The sequence below is a fragment of the Polyodon spathula genome, chromosome 10 (assembly GCF_017654505.1).
Source record: "Polyodon spathula isolate WHYD16114869_AA chromosome 10, ASM1765450v1, whole genome shotgun sequence".
NCBI lineage: Eukaryota > Metazoa > Chordata > Actinopteri > Acipenseriformes > Polyodontidae > Polyodon > Polyodon spathula.
The window spans coordinates 13,613,500-13,625,339 of record NC_054543.1 but is presented as its reverse complement, the minus strand read 5'-3'; the positions used below and the strand labels follow the sequence as shown (position 1 = coordinate 13,625,339).

At 34.0% G+C, this 11,840-nt stretch overlaps 1 protein-coding gene across 2 annotated transcripts in view; it reads right to left on the bottom strand.

Annotated features, from left to right (window-relative positions):
* Nucleotides 1–3,310: 3,310 nt before the first annotated feature.
* LOC121321463 (kinesin-like protein KIF20B) overlaps nt 3,311–11,840 on the bottom strand; it is a 28,532-nt gene continuing 20,002 nt past the window's right edge. For both annotated transcript variants that reach the window (XM_041260426.1, XM_041260427.1), the window contains 13 exons: nt 11,592–11,714; nt 11,442–11,502; nt 11,120–11,245; nt 10,911–11,041; nt 10,322–10,477; nt 9,938–10,114; nt 9,195–9,341; nt 8,898–9,068; nt 7,620–7,826; nt 5,706–5,795; nt 4,387–4,531; nt 3,909–4,051; nt 3,311–3,686 (listed from right to left, as the gene is read on the bottom strand). In XM_041260426.1, coding sequence (XP_041116360.1) covers nt 3,603–3,686; nt 3,909–4,051; nt 4,387–4,531; nt 5,706–5,795; nt 7,620–7,826; nt 8,898–9,068; nt 9,195–9,341; nt 9,938–10,114; nt 10,322–10,477; nt 10,911–11,041; nt 11,120–11,245; nt 11,442–11,502; nt 11,592–11,714 — 1,761 coding nt within the window. In that variant the 3' untranslated portion in view covers nt 3,311–3,602. The remainder of the gene's footprint in view (nt 3,687–3,908; nt 4,052–4,386; nt 4,532–5,705; nt 5,796–7,619; nt 7,827–8,897; nt 9,069–9,194; nt 9,342–9,937; nt 10,115–10,321; nt 10,478–10,910; nt 11,042–11,119; nt 11,246–11,441; nt 11,503–11,591; nt 11,715–11,840) is intronic.

Here is an 11,840-nt window from a genome sequence, read left to right as displayed (position 1 = left end):
CCTTGACTAGATAATTGCCTCTTAAAATCAATACGCAACAGGTTTTAATGAGCCAGATATTTCACAAATGTAGTGGTACCCTTATTACCCATTTAAAGAAGAGTCAGTTATCTTCAGAGATACCAAGATATTTTTTAAGAAAAGGACAAATGGGCAATAAAAAGACCACCCTCAATTAATCTTTGGTACAAGAAACTAACATTGCTAGTCACAAACATACAAAGAGGAAGGAAGGCCAACTTTCTCAAAGTTAACAAACAGTACAACAGTAGCTGACTGTGTTAGGAACTCTAGTAAAGTCTTAGCCTAAAAACCTTTTTAGAAAACACATCAACACATTTTTTTAAGACTTTTTTTTTTTTTAAGGATGGATTGGCTGTGAGAAACAATTTTGTCAACATAATACATTTCCTCAATTGGTTATGAGCAAAACAAATAAACAAATAATAAAAAAAAAAATATGCAGAGACTTCATTTTGTGAAATTCAATGGTCTGTGTAAAATTACATTTTGTTCACACTGCATTTCACAACCCTGTTTAAATATCTCATTAACTGCCGGTTAAACAGAGTGTCCTTTTTTTAAAATTCACAAACACGTAAAATATCTACAAGATTGAAATTTGGACAAATGTGTCAACTAAACAATTCAACAACTGACATTTTATAATGCAGCAAAGCTCTTCAAGGAGAAATTAATTGTCATGAATGCAGTTTCATCATCCCGTTAAGGACTCCTTGACTTATTTGGCCTCCTACCCTCCACTGCCATAAATCATTGGGGCTATTTGTTGATGGTGCCTCTAAAGCTCTTTCGGATGTTGTACCAACTTATCTTTTCCAAAATAAGGGCATTCTTTGACTGTCCACTAGCTTTCTCTACCTGCTTACCTTGGTTACTGTTGTAAAGGCACAAAACAAGGCTGTGCATGGCCAACTGGAATGGATGCAGTTATAAAATCAGTATTTAGTTTGCTGTAGGATAATTGGTGGGTTGTGGTGATATAAAGACTGTTGGTACAAGTTAGAATGAAAAAAAAAAAAAACTAACACTAAAAATTAAAAGCATGCATGTATTTGCTCATACAGCAGCATTTACTGTACGTTATATAAACTACCCTTCAAGTATCAGGGCAGCTCGCCTCACAAAACTTTATGAAGGATAGTAATGTTGTTTTAGATCATTTTAATTCATAATGAACCAATATGTCAATATGAAAAGTATCTACTGTATAGAAGTCTATGCATGTTTGTGTACTTGATGAGATTTATTAATATGAACAATAGCATGAAAACACAGAAAGTTGCAAGAGGTTTAGTGTTCGGCAGTTTAATTACTGCAGAAGTTTATTTTAATCTTTTTTCTTTCTTTTAAATTCAGCAATTAACCAGTGAAATTAATAGGCATGTCAGTGAGGAGTCTGCAAAGCATAACTACATGAAAACAGGCCTGTACCTATGGCGATAGCACTCCAACTGCATTATAAGGCTAAAATGTCCTAATTGATTTCCAGATTCACTGTCCAGCAGTAAATTAAACTGCATTTGAAGTGTTTGTTGTTCATTGTTACAATACGCTGTTTTTTGAGCTTTGAATTTGAAAACAGATGGTCAAGGGAACCGCAATGGATTTTTTTCAGCAATCTACTTCAGAAAACATTGATAACAGCAAGCAGCCTATAATCCATATAAATGTCTACAACACAATTTAGAAATCTGCTTTCTTTCATTCATTTGTTACATGTTTTTGTAAGCCATTGGGATTTGATAGCACTGTTTTGGAAAGTTATGAAAAACACATTCATCAACTCTTCAGCAAGCTCAGGTTTCTGCATACCATCAAAGTTTTTCTCCTCAATTACATAAATAAATACCATGTATGCCTTTTCAAACCACAGAAGAACCCAGTGCTAGCTTTTGTAAATATCAGTATTTAGCTAAAACTGTACAAAATTGTAGCATTCAAATATTAACGCTTTTCAATTATTTACTTACATAATCTTCAGCAGCTCAAGTACTGTCATTCAAGATAATTGCATTCATGTCATTAGCTAAGGCATATGGTTTTGGTTAATTAGAACACAGTTTATTCATTATAGTGTATAATTATGAATTACACACTGCACTTTTACTATTGCTGTGGAATGATTCTAGTTTCCTTATAAAAACCCAGCGTGGTGAAATAGTGGATTGGTTCACCAGCATTCTGTCCCAATGAACCGATTTACCCACGTTTTCATGACTCATGACATTAGACATCTTGACTGAGACCAACCCGCCCCCGCCCCCCACTCCAATAAACCCGTGGAAATGTGAAATTGAATGTATAACAGCATGTACCTTTAGCATGGCAGTTAAATGAGTCCGAGTATACTGTATTTACAGTATAATCGTAAATCTCGAAAAACTACTCACTTATAAACCTTTTGTAGTCATTTTTGTATTACTTTAGTATAAATACATGTTAATATGGATTCATATGTTGTTTATTTCTGACAATGTGAACGAAAAGACACACATTTTCCCATTTTCCCATTGGAAATAGTGATATTTTAAAATATCACTGTCCTGGTCACAAAAGCAAAGTTTGTGGGGAATAATAGCCATTTTCTATACTTTTGAGGCATAAGCAATTAGGAAATAACACTTACTACCCAGGAACAAAAATTGTGTTACATAGTGTAATGGATGGAAATAGAGTAAATGCCAGTTCTTGCCAATATATCCCCTCAATCAGAATTGTGCCTTGAGCTTTACAGAAGCTCTTAGTTTTTTCTAAAGAAATTCCCTGGCCTCAAGGAGACATGTCACTCAATAACCACACTAGAGAATGTCCTTAGCAAGTTTCATCATAACTGGATAGATCTCTCCAGATACATCTTTTAGGCATAAAAATAGTAAATGAATGGAGTAAACTGGATATAAAATGAAATGGACTACCGATTTGAGAAAATATTGGTTTTAAAACAAATACTATTGACCCCTAATCAAACAAGCAAGATCGCCAACGTTTTGATACGATTAACACACCCAGTGCAAACGAGAGTTCATCTCTTAGCACTGGAAGATAGACCACCTGGTTTCTACCTTATTAGTCTCATATTCTGTTTGAGATTGAAAATGAATCAATTTTACACATAGTTGAACTTAAAAATTCCACATAAACTTGCCCCTAAGGATGTTCAGTATTTCACAAAAAATAACTGCCCACTGAATCTGCCAACAATGTATTTGTTTAGCTGGCTACATGTTTAGTAATTGACTTATGTTTCTACATTATAAACCTTGGGGTTTACGTAGCATCCCACCCCTGTTGTGGGAATTAAATTATCATATCACACATGCATTCATCTCCATTTTATTCCTAAAATTAAGTAATACAAAAATTTACTAAAAATCACTCAACTAAATACAGTACATTATATTCTAGAAATTCTTTATATACATAGTTATGAGAAATCCATATAAGAAATAAAGACATTTGCTCATACACCGATGCACAACTATAGTTTGCAACATAAATAAAGATTACAAAAAGTAAAAGATTATAGGCAACAGATTTCTGTTAACGTAGGAGTAACTGAATATACTTTGATCATCACATCATCTCTTTGCTATTCTTGTTCGTAATCTTCTTTTAATAATAAGATGATCACTTTCTTTCTCGTCTTGATCCAGTCCAACAATCTGTTGAAAATTGCAATATTTTATGTATTACAAGATGATGTTGCAAATCGGGGTCAAAAACCAAGAAATTAGGATTATTAAATTAGGTACATACATGCACATTTTATTGATATTTGCCATGGAGTGATTAGGAGAATCAAAGCAATAATTTGGCCTTATTTACTTTGTATTCTACAAGTTACAATGATCAACACCAAATGAAGGTTAATTTTATATACTTACTGGATGTGAAGGAATATCCAAGGGGGAAGATATTTCTGTTTTGTACAGCTTTCTTTTTGACTTCCTAGGTTTATACTCCATTCCTTTGCAAACATCAGTTTCTGGAGATTTAGCTGTACTCCGTGATCCAATTAGTTTTTTAGCTTTAAAAAAAAAGAAAAAAGAAAAAAAAGAACTATTTTGTTTCTTCAAAATGTGCATGAAGATGAACGCACACAATCTAATTGCAAGCATTTTTTTTAAACCAAATAGCCTATTACATTTCAAAACATGTTTTTCAATACTAGCAAACTTTTATCATACAGAAATACCAATATGCAAGACTGCATTTTTTTTTTTTTAAAGCCAAAATCTGATTAAGTAATTAAAACTAGAGAAGGCAGTCTAAAAGTTCCACAAATTATGTTTCTAGCTTGCAGACAATGTATGAATCTTTTACTTTGACAGAGCAACCTAAAGCTTATTATGGTTTACTAACCTTTACTGTGCAAGAGTGTAGGAGAACTCTGAAAGAAATCTCCAATTTTCTGAAGAGCTCCATCTTTTTTGGTGACAGACCTTAAACTTGAGTAAGAGGTTTGTCTTGAAGGGGATGGTCTTTTAGCTTGTGCAGTCGGCGATACCTTTTATATATAAATAAATAAATAAAATGGATAAATTAGTAGAACTGAGGCAGATCCTGGTGTTTAAATGATCAGATAATGATAGGACGTAAATGACAAAATCAGCAGGAGCTTGTTCAGCTAGATAGCCCATCACCTAAAATCAAGAGATTTATTTTTTATGTGGATGAAACATACATTGTAACAAAAACTAGAGCTCTGGCACTGGGGATTAGAGCCAATAAAAGTAACAATAACCTGTAATAAGTTTGGAGATGTCAGGGAAGTGGTTGTTGAGGTAAGCAACCGTATATCTATCCTGCTTTGTGAATACAACATGCAAATTGGTGTATAGCTGCATGCCAAGTGAGCCAGATGTACATATTCCCAACAGTGAATCTCTATAGTGCAAGTCAATCAATCAAACTAAGAATCATCATCTTTAAAAAAACAAAAAACTATTTTAACCAATTTTTTTTTTTTTTTTTTTTTTTTTTTTTTTATCTATGTGGATCCATTGCAACAAATTGAAAGAGGCACAGCCTTACTATGGACGATCATTTGGCTAGTCCCAATAGCAAGCCATTGGCTAGTATTCAACTTGGTACAGAACTATGGACCTAATTTAGAAGTTTGTTGCAGCTGTCCTTGTACGTTTTACTGTAAATCAATTTGGAAATATCATTTGTTCTACTTAAATTTTTTTAAGTGCACAATTATTTTACCCCAGACTTTCTCCCCAATTTACAATGTACAATTATGTTCCCTCACCACATCAATTTTCCACATAGTTTAGAATAACTGGTTCAGTGGATGTCCTCCGATCCCATGACAAAGCGAAGTTCCTCTTTTACACCCAGGAACTCGAGAGCGGATGTCAGCGAACTACCGGCCTCTAGAGAACAAAGGCTAGCCCTGCAAGTGTCTGCATGACCTGACAAGACGCCTGGACTGTACGGTCCGCTTTAGTGTGATGAGGAGAAACAGTCACTAGCGGTGTTGCTTCTCTAACCCGTAGGAGCACCAGAGCCAATGTGACGCTCCTCCCCAGAACCCCCAGTAAAGATCTGCGACTTCGCTCATTCAAGACACAAGCCTGCACTCCCCTGACTGACAAACCCTGTGCTTTTACCAGGTAAGCCACTCTGGGACCCAACAACTTGAAAATTTTAATCTGAAAGCCTGAAGGACCAACCTCTTTCCCATTGTTGGCAGTTTTGATGGGCTGTGAAGATGCGATTACTCTACTGTTAGTGTTTTTCTTATTCTCAGCCTCCACGGGATCCTGAGAAGATAAGACATACTGAGCTGCCACTGGAGCTTGATGAAGAGCAACAGCAATGAAGGTGATATGAACTCAGGTGACCGATTTACAACAGACAGTAATCACTATCAAAATCAGCAGCAGTACATTTTTATTTAAAGATGAAATGAACACAAATGAAGCAAGTAGTAATAGGAAATTAAAAAGACAATGAGAAGTCATAGCGATTGTAAAACATTTAGTTTTTGGAACAAATTTCTTCTACGGCGATTTCTAATCTAAGTGGTTGGTGGGGTAAATAAATAAAAAAAACACTGGGGGGGTTGTCAGGTATCGATAACAACAAAAATAAAAAATAAAATGTGTTAATCAAAAGACGATTATGTATTTTCTAAACAAAATGCTTTCATGTTCAAGCACCTTTTAAGTGATTGGCTCTTGAATCACAGAACATAAGAATTAAGGTGACAGCGAGTGAAACAGATTCATTATTGCACACATCTTAGTTAAGTCTTACAAATTATTAGAAAATAAAACAAAAAGGATTTTATATCAAGTGGGTGATGTGTTTCACAATTCACAGGTTTGTCCGTTTTTAAAATTAGTACCCAACTGAAAGCATTAAAAAAAAAAAAAAAAAAAAATCAAACCACTACATTGAGATTAAAAATAAATCCTCAGATCAAACAAACACTGAAGTTCAAACTTTTACATCAAGTTATACCACCTACCTTAATAAAAAAAAGTGTATGTATTGTTTAATACAAATTGTCCTCTTTGCAGTGTACTGACATATCACAAATGTGAGCTAGCTAGCCATGAAGTTGGCAAAAAAAAAATAAAAAACACAACATGCACACAGAATCTCCTCTTGACATACTACGGAACATGAGAGACAAGCAAACAGGAAATGCTACCTTCTTACAACAAGAACAGACCAACTAGGGTTTGAATCTTGTAGTGTTTTATTTAATCCCCACACTAAACAATTAAAATATCAGCTACAATACTTAATCCTAGATTTATATTTTGATCAAAAAAATATTTTAAAAACAGGGATGTTTAAATGTATGACCAAGTGTATTTGAAACAACCATGTTGCGCATGTTAAACACCCAAGGAAAAAACGCAAATGCTTCATATCTTCTAGACAGTTCAATGTCATTATGTAAGGACTGTTAAGAATTACAATTTGCAGCTCCACAACAGTGCAATGTGAACATAGGTGCTAATTTTAAAACGACAATACTATAAATTCAATTTTTAGAATTAATATTTATACTTTAGAAAAAACCCACAAGTCAAGCACTTTTTCCACTGCCCTAAAAGGAGTGGCTTAGATGGGTTATAAGGATGCACAGCTGGAGTGTCTTAATGTGCACCCCAGCTTATGCACTGTAAACTTTAATGTATAAAACAAGCAATTAAATAAAACACCATAGATTAATCAAAAGTCAAACAAAAACTAGCCAACTACATGGATTGATGGGGGGTGATGGGCAAGGTCTAGGGATACCTGGGAGCTTAATACCTGAGAAACACTTGTAGATGTGGCTTTCAGTTTGGATTTGTTTTTCCAGCAGCCTGAAAGCAATGTCTTGAAGGGAAAAGTAAGAGGTTACTCAGGTTACTAAGTTTGGGAATTTTTGTATTTAAAAAGAAATGATGAATAAAAGCAGGAGTTCCAGCAACAAAAAGCTGCCAATTCTTTATTCATGGAAACAAGATGGTCAGGGAACATGAATAGTCTCATAGAAATGCCAGTCAACAGTAGCATGCAAGTTTTGCAGCTAGTTAGCATTATAAGCATGCAAAAAAAAAAAAAGAGCCGTGTTCATCTCTTACCTTTTCCATTGCATTACTCTTCCTTTTTTTTGCCGTTCTGGTTATTTTGACAGTAACAGGCGAATCCCCACCTTGCCTTGTAACAGTCATTTTATTAGGCCGAAGGGGTGTGAACTGTATGTCAAGCTCCGATTTTGGGAACCTGCTAGTTCTTCCATTTTCTGTGGAAACCTCGGAGGAGTCTAGTACAGATTGGTTGAGAACAACCTGCGTGAAATATAAAAGGTACAAGTTAGAAAATAGTCCTACGCAGTTCAAGGTAAATTAGTAGGATTACATTACTAAAATGAGTTGGTAATATTAGTCATATAGAAAAACTTCAGTAGAATTATACCAATTAATGCTACTTTTCTGCCTTAATTCCTTAAGGTTATAATAAAGCATGTAAAATGTAAAACAAATTGAACATACTATAGTAAAATATGTATAAAAAAACATTAAATGGTATGAAATGAGCAATGAATTGCTCAGAACAGTTAACTGTTAAGAAGTTTTATTCAATTAGAATTTGTCTCTTGAAAAATGGAAGCAAAAGTATATCTACATATAACAAATAGTTAAAAGGGAAAGTAAAGGTTTGAAAAATGTAGCAGTGAATATGCAGCAATTCCTTGAATACAAGACGTAATCCATAAGTCATACTAATGCAAAAGGATACTCTCTGTAATTAACTATTTTTAATTCAACTCCTTTCTAATTTATCTAACTGAATGATGTTTCCTCAGACCATTTGATCTCACACTACACAGCAGGAAGTGGCTTTTCTTTAGAAATTAACTTCTTACAAAGCCTTATAATCCAATTTCAGTTCACAAACACAATGGGTACGAGAAAAAAAAAAAGTATTTCTCTGGAAGAGAGAGATTAGAACACACTTCATTCACATAGAGGTACAAATGGTTTTTGATTATAAAATAAAAGTACCCACAGATAATCCATACTCAGTTACTTACAGCAATTAGTGGAAATTTAGTAGTGCTGGAACGAACACAGGATTTTCACTCAATTTTTTTGTTTTCAAAAAGTAATAAAAACCATAACATTGCACAGAATGCAGGCCTGTATTGGCAGCTATGGTGATTATGCTCCATGTTGACAAATGCAGGGTGTACAATTGGGTAGCCCCTTTCTCAGAAAAGAATGCGATATCAGATATTTGCCATCATCTTTTTTGCATTAATCAACCTAATGTTTTTTCAGCATTATTTCAACAGGCTTGTTATACCTTAATTGAGCAATGTATAAATACCCTCTTGAATAGCAGTTAAATTTACACACCTCATTTTCTTCTTCATGAAGGGTAATTTCTGAAGAGCTCCTTGGTAAGGCAGCAATCTTAGTCTTGGGCTCATCACTATCAGTCTTTATACTGCTTGTCAGTTTGCTATGTTCATCTTGCAATTGCTGAGCAAGCTTTGTATTGGCCATTCCTGTGCTCTCTGCTTCCAGCTATAGAAATAAACAAATTAAAACCAGAACCCATAACATAAATCAAATATTGGTAGAATAGTTCCACCAAATACAGTTAAATAAATGTGTTGGAATCAAAACACGTTTAAATACTGTTGCTTGTACCTTATTCTCCACAGAAGCAGCTCCACTTGCTATGACTGTAGCTTTGTGTTTTACCTTGGAATCTGCATTGTTGGATACATACTCCTTCAGCTCAGCAATCTCTGCTTCTTTCCTCGCAAGTGTGAGTTGAAGTTCATTGTTATTGACCTGTTATTTAATTCAGTAAAGTTAGCATACCGATCAGAATACATATTCCATGAATCCTCCATATTTCTAAGTCTTGTAACACTGATTGTAGCAACAATTCCAATATTGCATATCTGCACAACCCCTTGGTAACCTTTCACATTTCAGTCCACATATGCCCCTTTATAATGTATAACGATAACCCTTCATGTATTGTCATTACAGTACTATTACATTTCTTCATCTAGAAAAGTAGGTTAATATTTTTACAGCAAACAATTTAGATTAACACCCCCAGGGTTCAAGTAGCATGAAGAGGCTTTTATACCAATGATATTTAAAAAATTTTTTTACATATATCATATATATACATAATATATATAAATATTATATATATATATATATGTATATATATATATATTATATATATAGATATATATATATAAATATATATAGATGTATATTATATATATATATATATATATATATATATATATATATATATATATTATATATATAATATATATATATATATAATTGATTAATGGAAATCCCTCATTCAATGAAATTGTCCTTACTTGTAGAATGATGCTTTAAAAAGGAAAACCAATACTGACCTCATGTGGCCGAGCACTTGCTGCTACTTGCAGCTTTTTCAACTCCTGATCTTTTTGAAGATTACTAGCAAAAAGATTTTTAAGCTGGACTTCAAGAGCTGCCACCAATTCATCCCTCTCTTGCCTCCACTTCTGCAGCTGAACTTCCTTTTCAGAGAGCTGTTTAGTTTGACTGTCCTGTAAACACATTTTCTTTGTTTAAGTTGTGGATGATTGATCCCAGGTCTGGTGTGAAAAGCTATAAACCCTCATCCGTAAACCCACACTAAACACAATGATTACAACTAGTTGGAAACTTTGAATAATGTGGATATTAACCACAGAGGGGATTACAGTGAAAAAACAGACCGTTGCTCATAAACAATTAGTTAGATAGGTACCTACCACTTCAGTCTGCAATTTGATATACCGCTCACGGTCTTCCATATGTTTCTTCATTTCTTGGTTTCGTCGATCCTCTGCTTCCTTTGCTTGTTTAATTAACAACATTTTCTCATCCAGCCATTTTCTTCTGTCAGCTTGGTGCTTCTCTTCAGATTGCTGTCAAAACAAAAATGGGAAAGCACTGTGAAGAGACAGGCTTTAAATTCTCCAATTCAATGACATTGTGCTTTAATGTGTATTCTGTAATTTGTTGGTCAGCAACGTTACCACTCAGTTTGGAAAAGCAGATTTGTTAAGTGACAAATGTGATGCCAATTAAGCAAAACTGCATAATATGTTTACACTTGAACAAGATAGAGGATTTTCCCCTCCCCTTTAAACATCTTAACCACAACCACTGACTTTGCGTACACATCCTCTATATAACAAGAGCACCCAGGAATCAATTAAATCCATTTATCATGCAACATGTTCCCTGTAACATTTCATTTAATTCATTACTCTCAATACACTAAAACGAGCAATTGTTTCAAAATCAATCAAGTTACTAACAGATAAGCCACTGGTATTCCCAGTGCAAGTCACTTGCCTTCAAGCTTTCTTGCAAGTCATTGGCTTGTTTTCTTGCATTTTCGGATTCGGTGTTCCTGCATTCATTTTTTAGGTTTTGATTGTTAACTTTCTCATGAAAGAAGCATTTCCGTTTCCAGTCTTCAAGTTCTACAAAAGGGGAAGAGAGATCTCTGTAGTTCTGAAAATAAAACACATTTTAAAATAAACAAAATATAAAACACTTACCTGCAGCTAAACATTCAATCTCTTTAAGTTTAGCTTCAAGAACTTTGTCTTGCTCTTCCTGTGTCTCCTCTTGCTCAGTGAGTGCCAGTCGCATGTCTTCAATAATTTGTTCTTTTGCTTTCAGATCTGACAATCAAAAAGGATGTTTAACACATGCACTTATAATAAACTGTATTAACCCAAAATATGAACAGAAATGGCACTTAATGTATTAATACCAAAATGAGTCAAAACACACCAATTTATATTACAATGTTCAAACAAAGATTAACCATCAGTCATAAAGGCAGTCTAGCCTAAACAAAAACAGTGAAGTTTCTACCTTTGCAAGCTGCCTGATATAACTGTAGTATTTCCTCTGTCTTTGTACTGTTGGACATCTCCTAAAATAGACAAAACATTTAAAATACAGCAACAAAAAAAATAGGTCGGTCAATCTAACCAAGCAGCAAATTGAGACGAACATACTTACATTCTTTAATTGGAGGACTGTTCGGTCTCTGCTAGCAAGGTCCCTAGTTACTTGATTCTTAATCCTGTCAGACTCATTAAGCTTTAGTCTCAAGAATTTCTCATTTTCACGCATTGATGAAATCTAAGGGCCCAAAATAAAAAAAAATAAAAAAACACAATCAACACAAATCAATTACCTTTAAAAACAAATTGGAGTAGACAATTGAGAATGCAAAAGATTCAAATTGCAATTGTTTAGTCCTTTTGT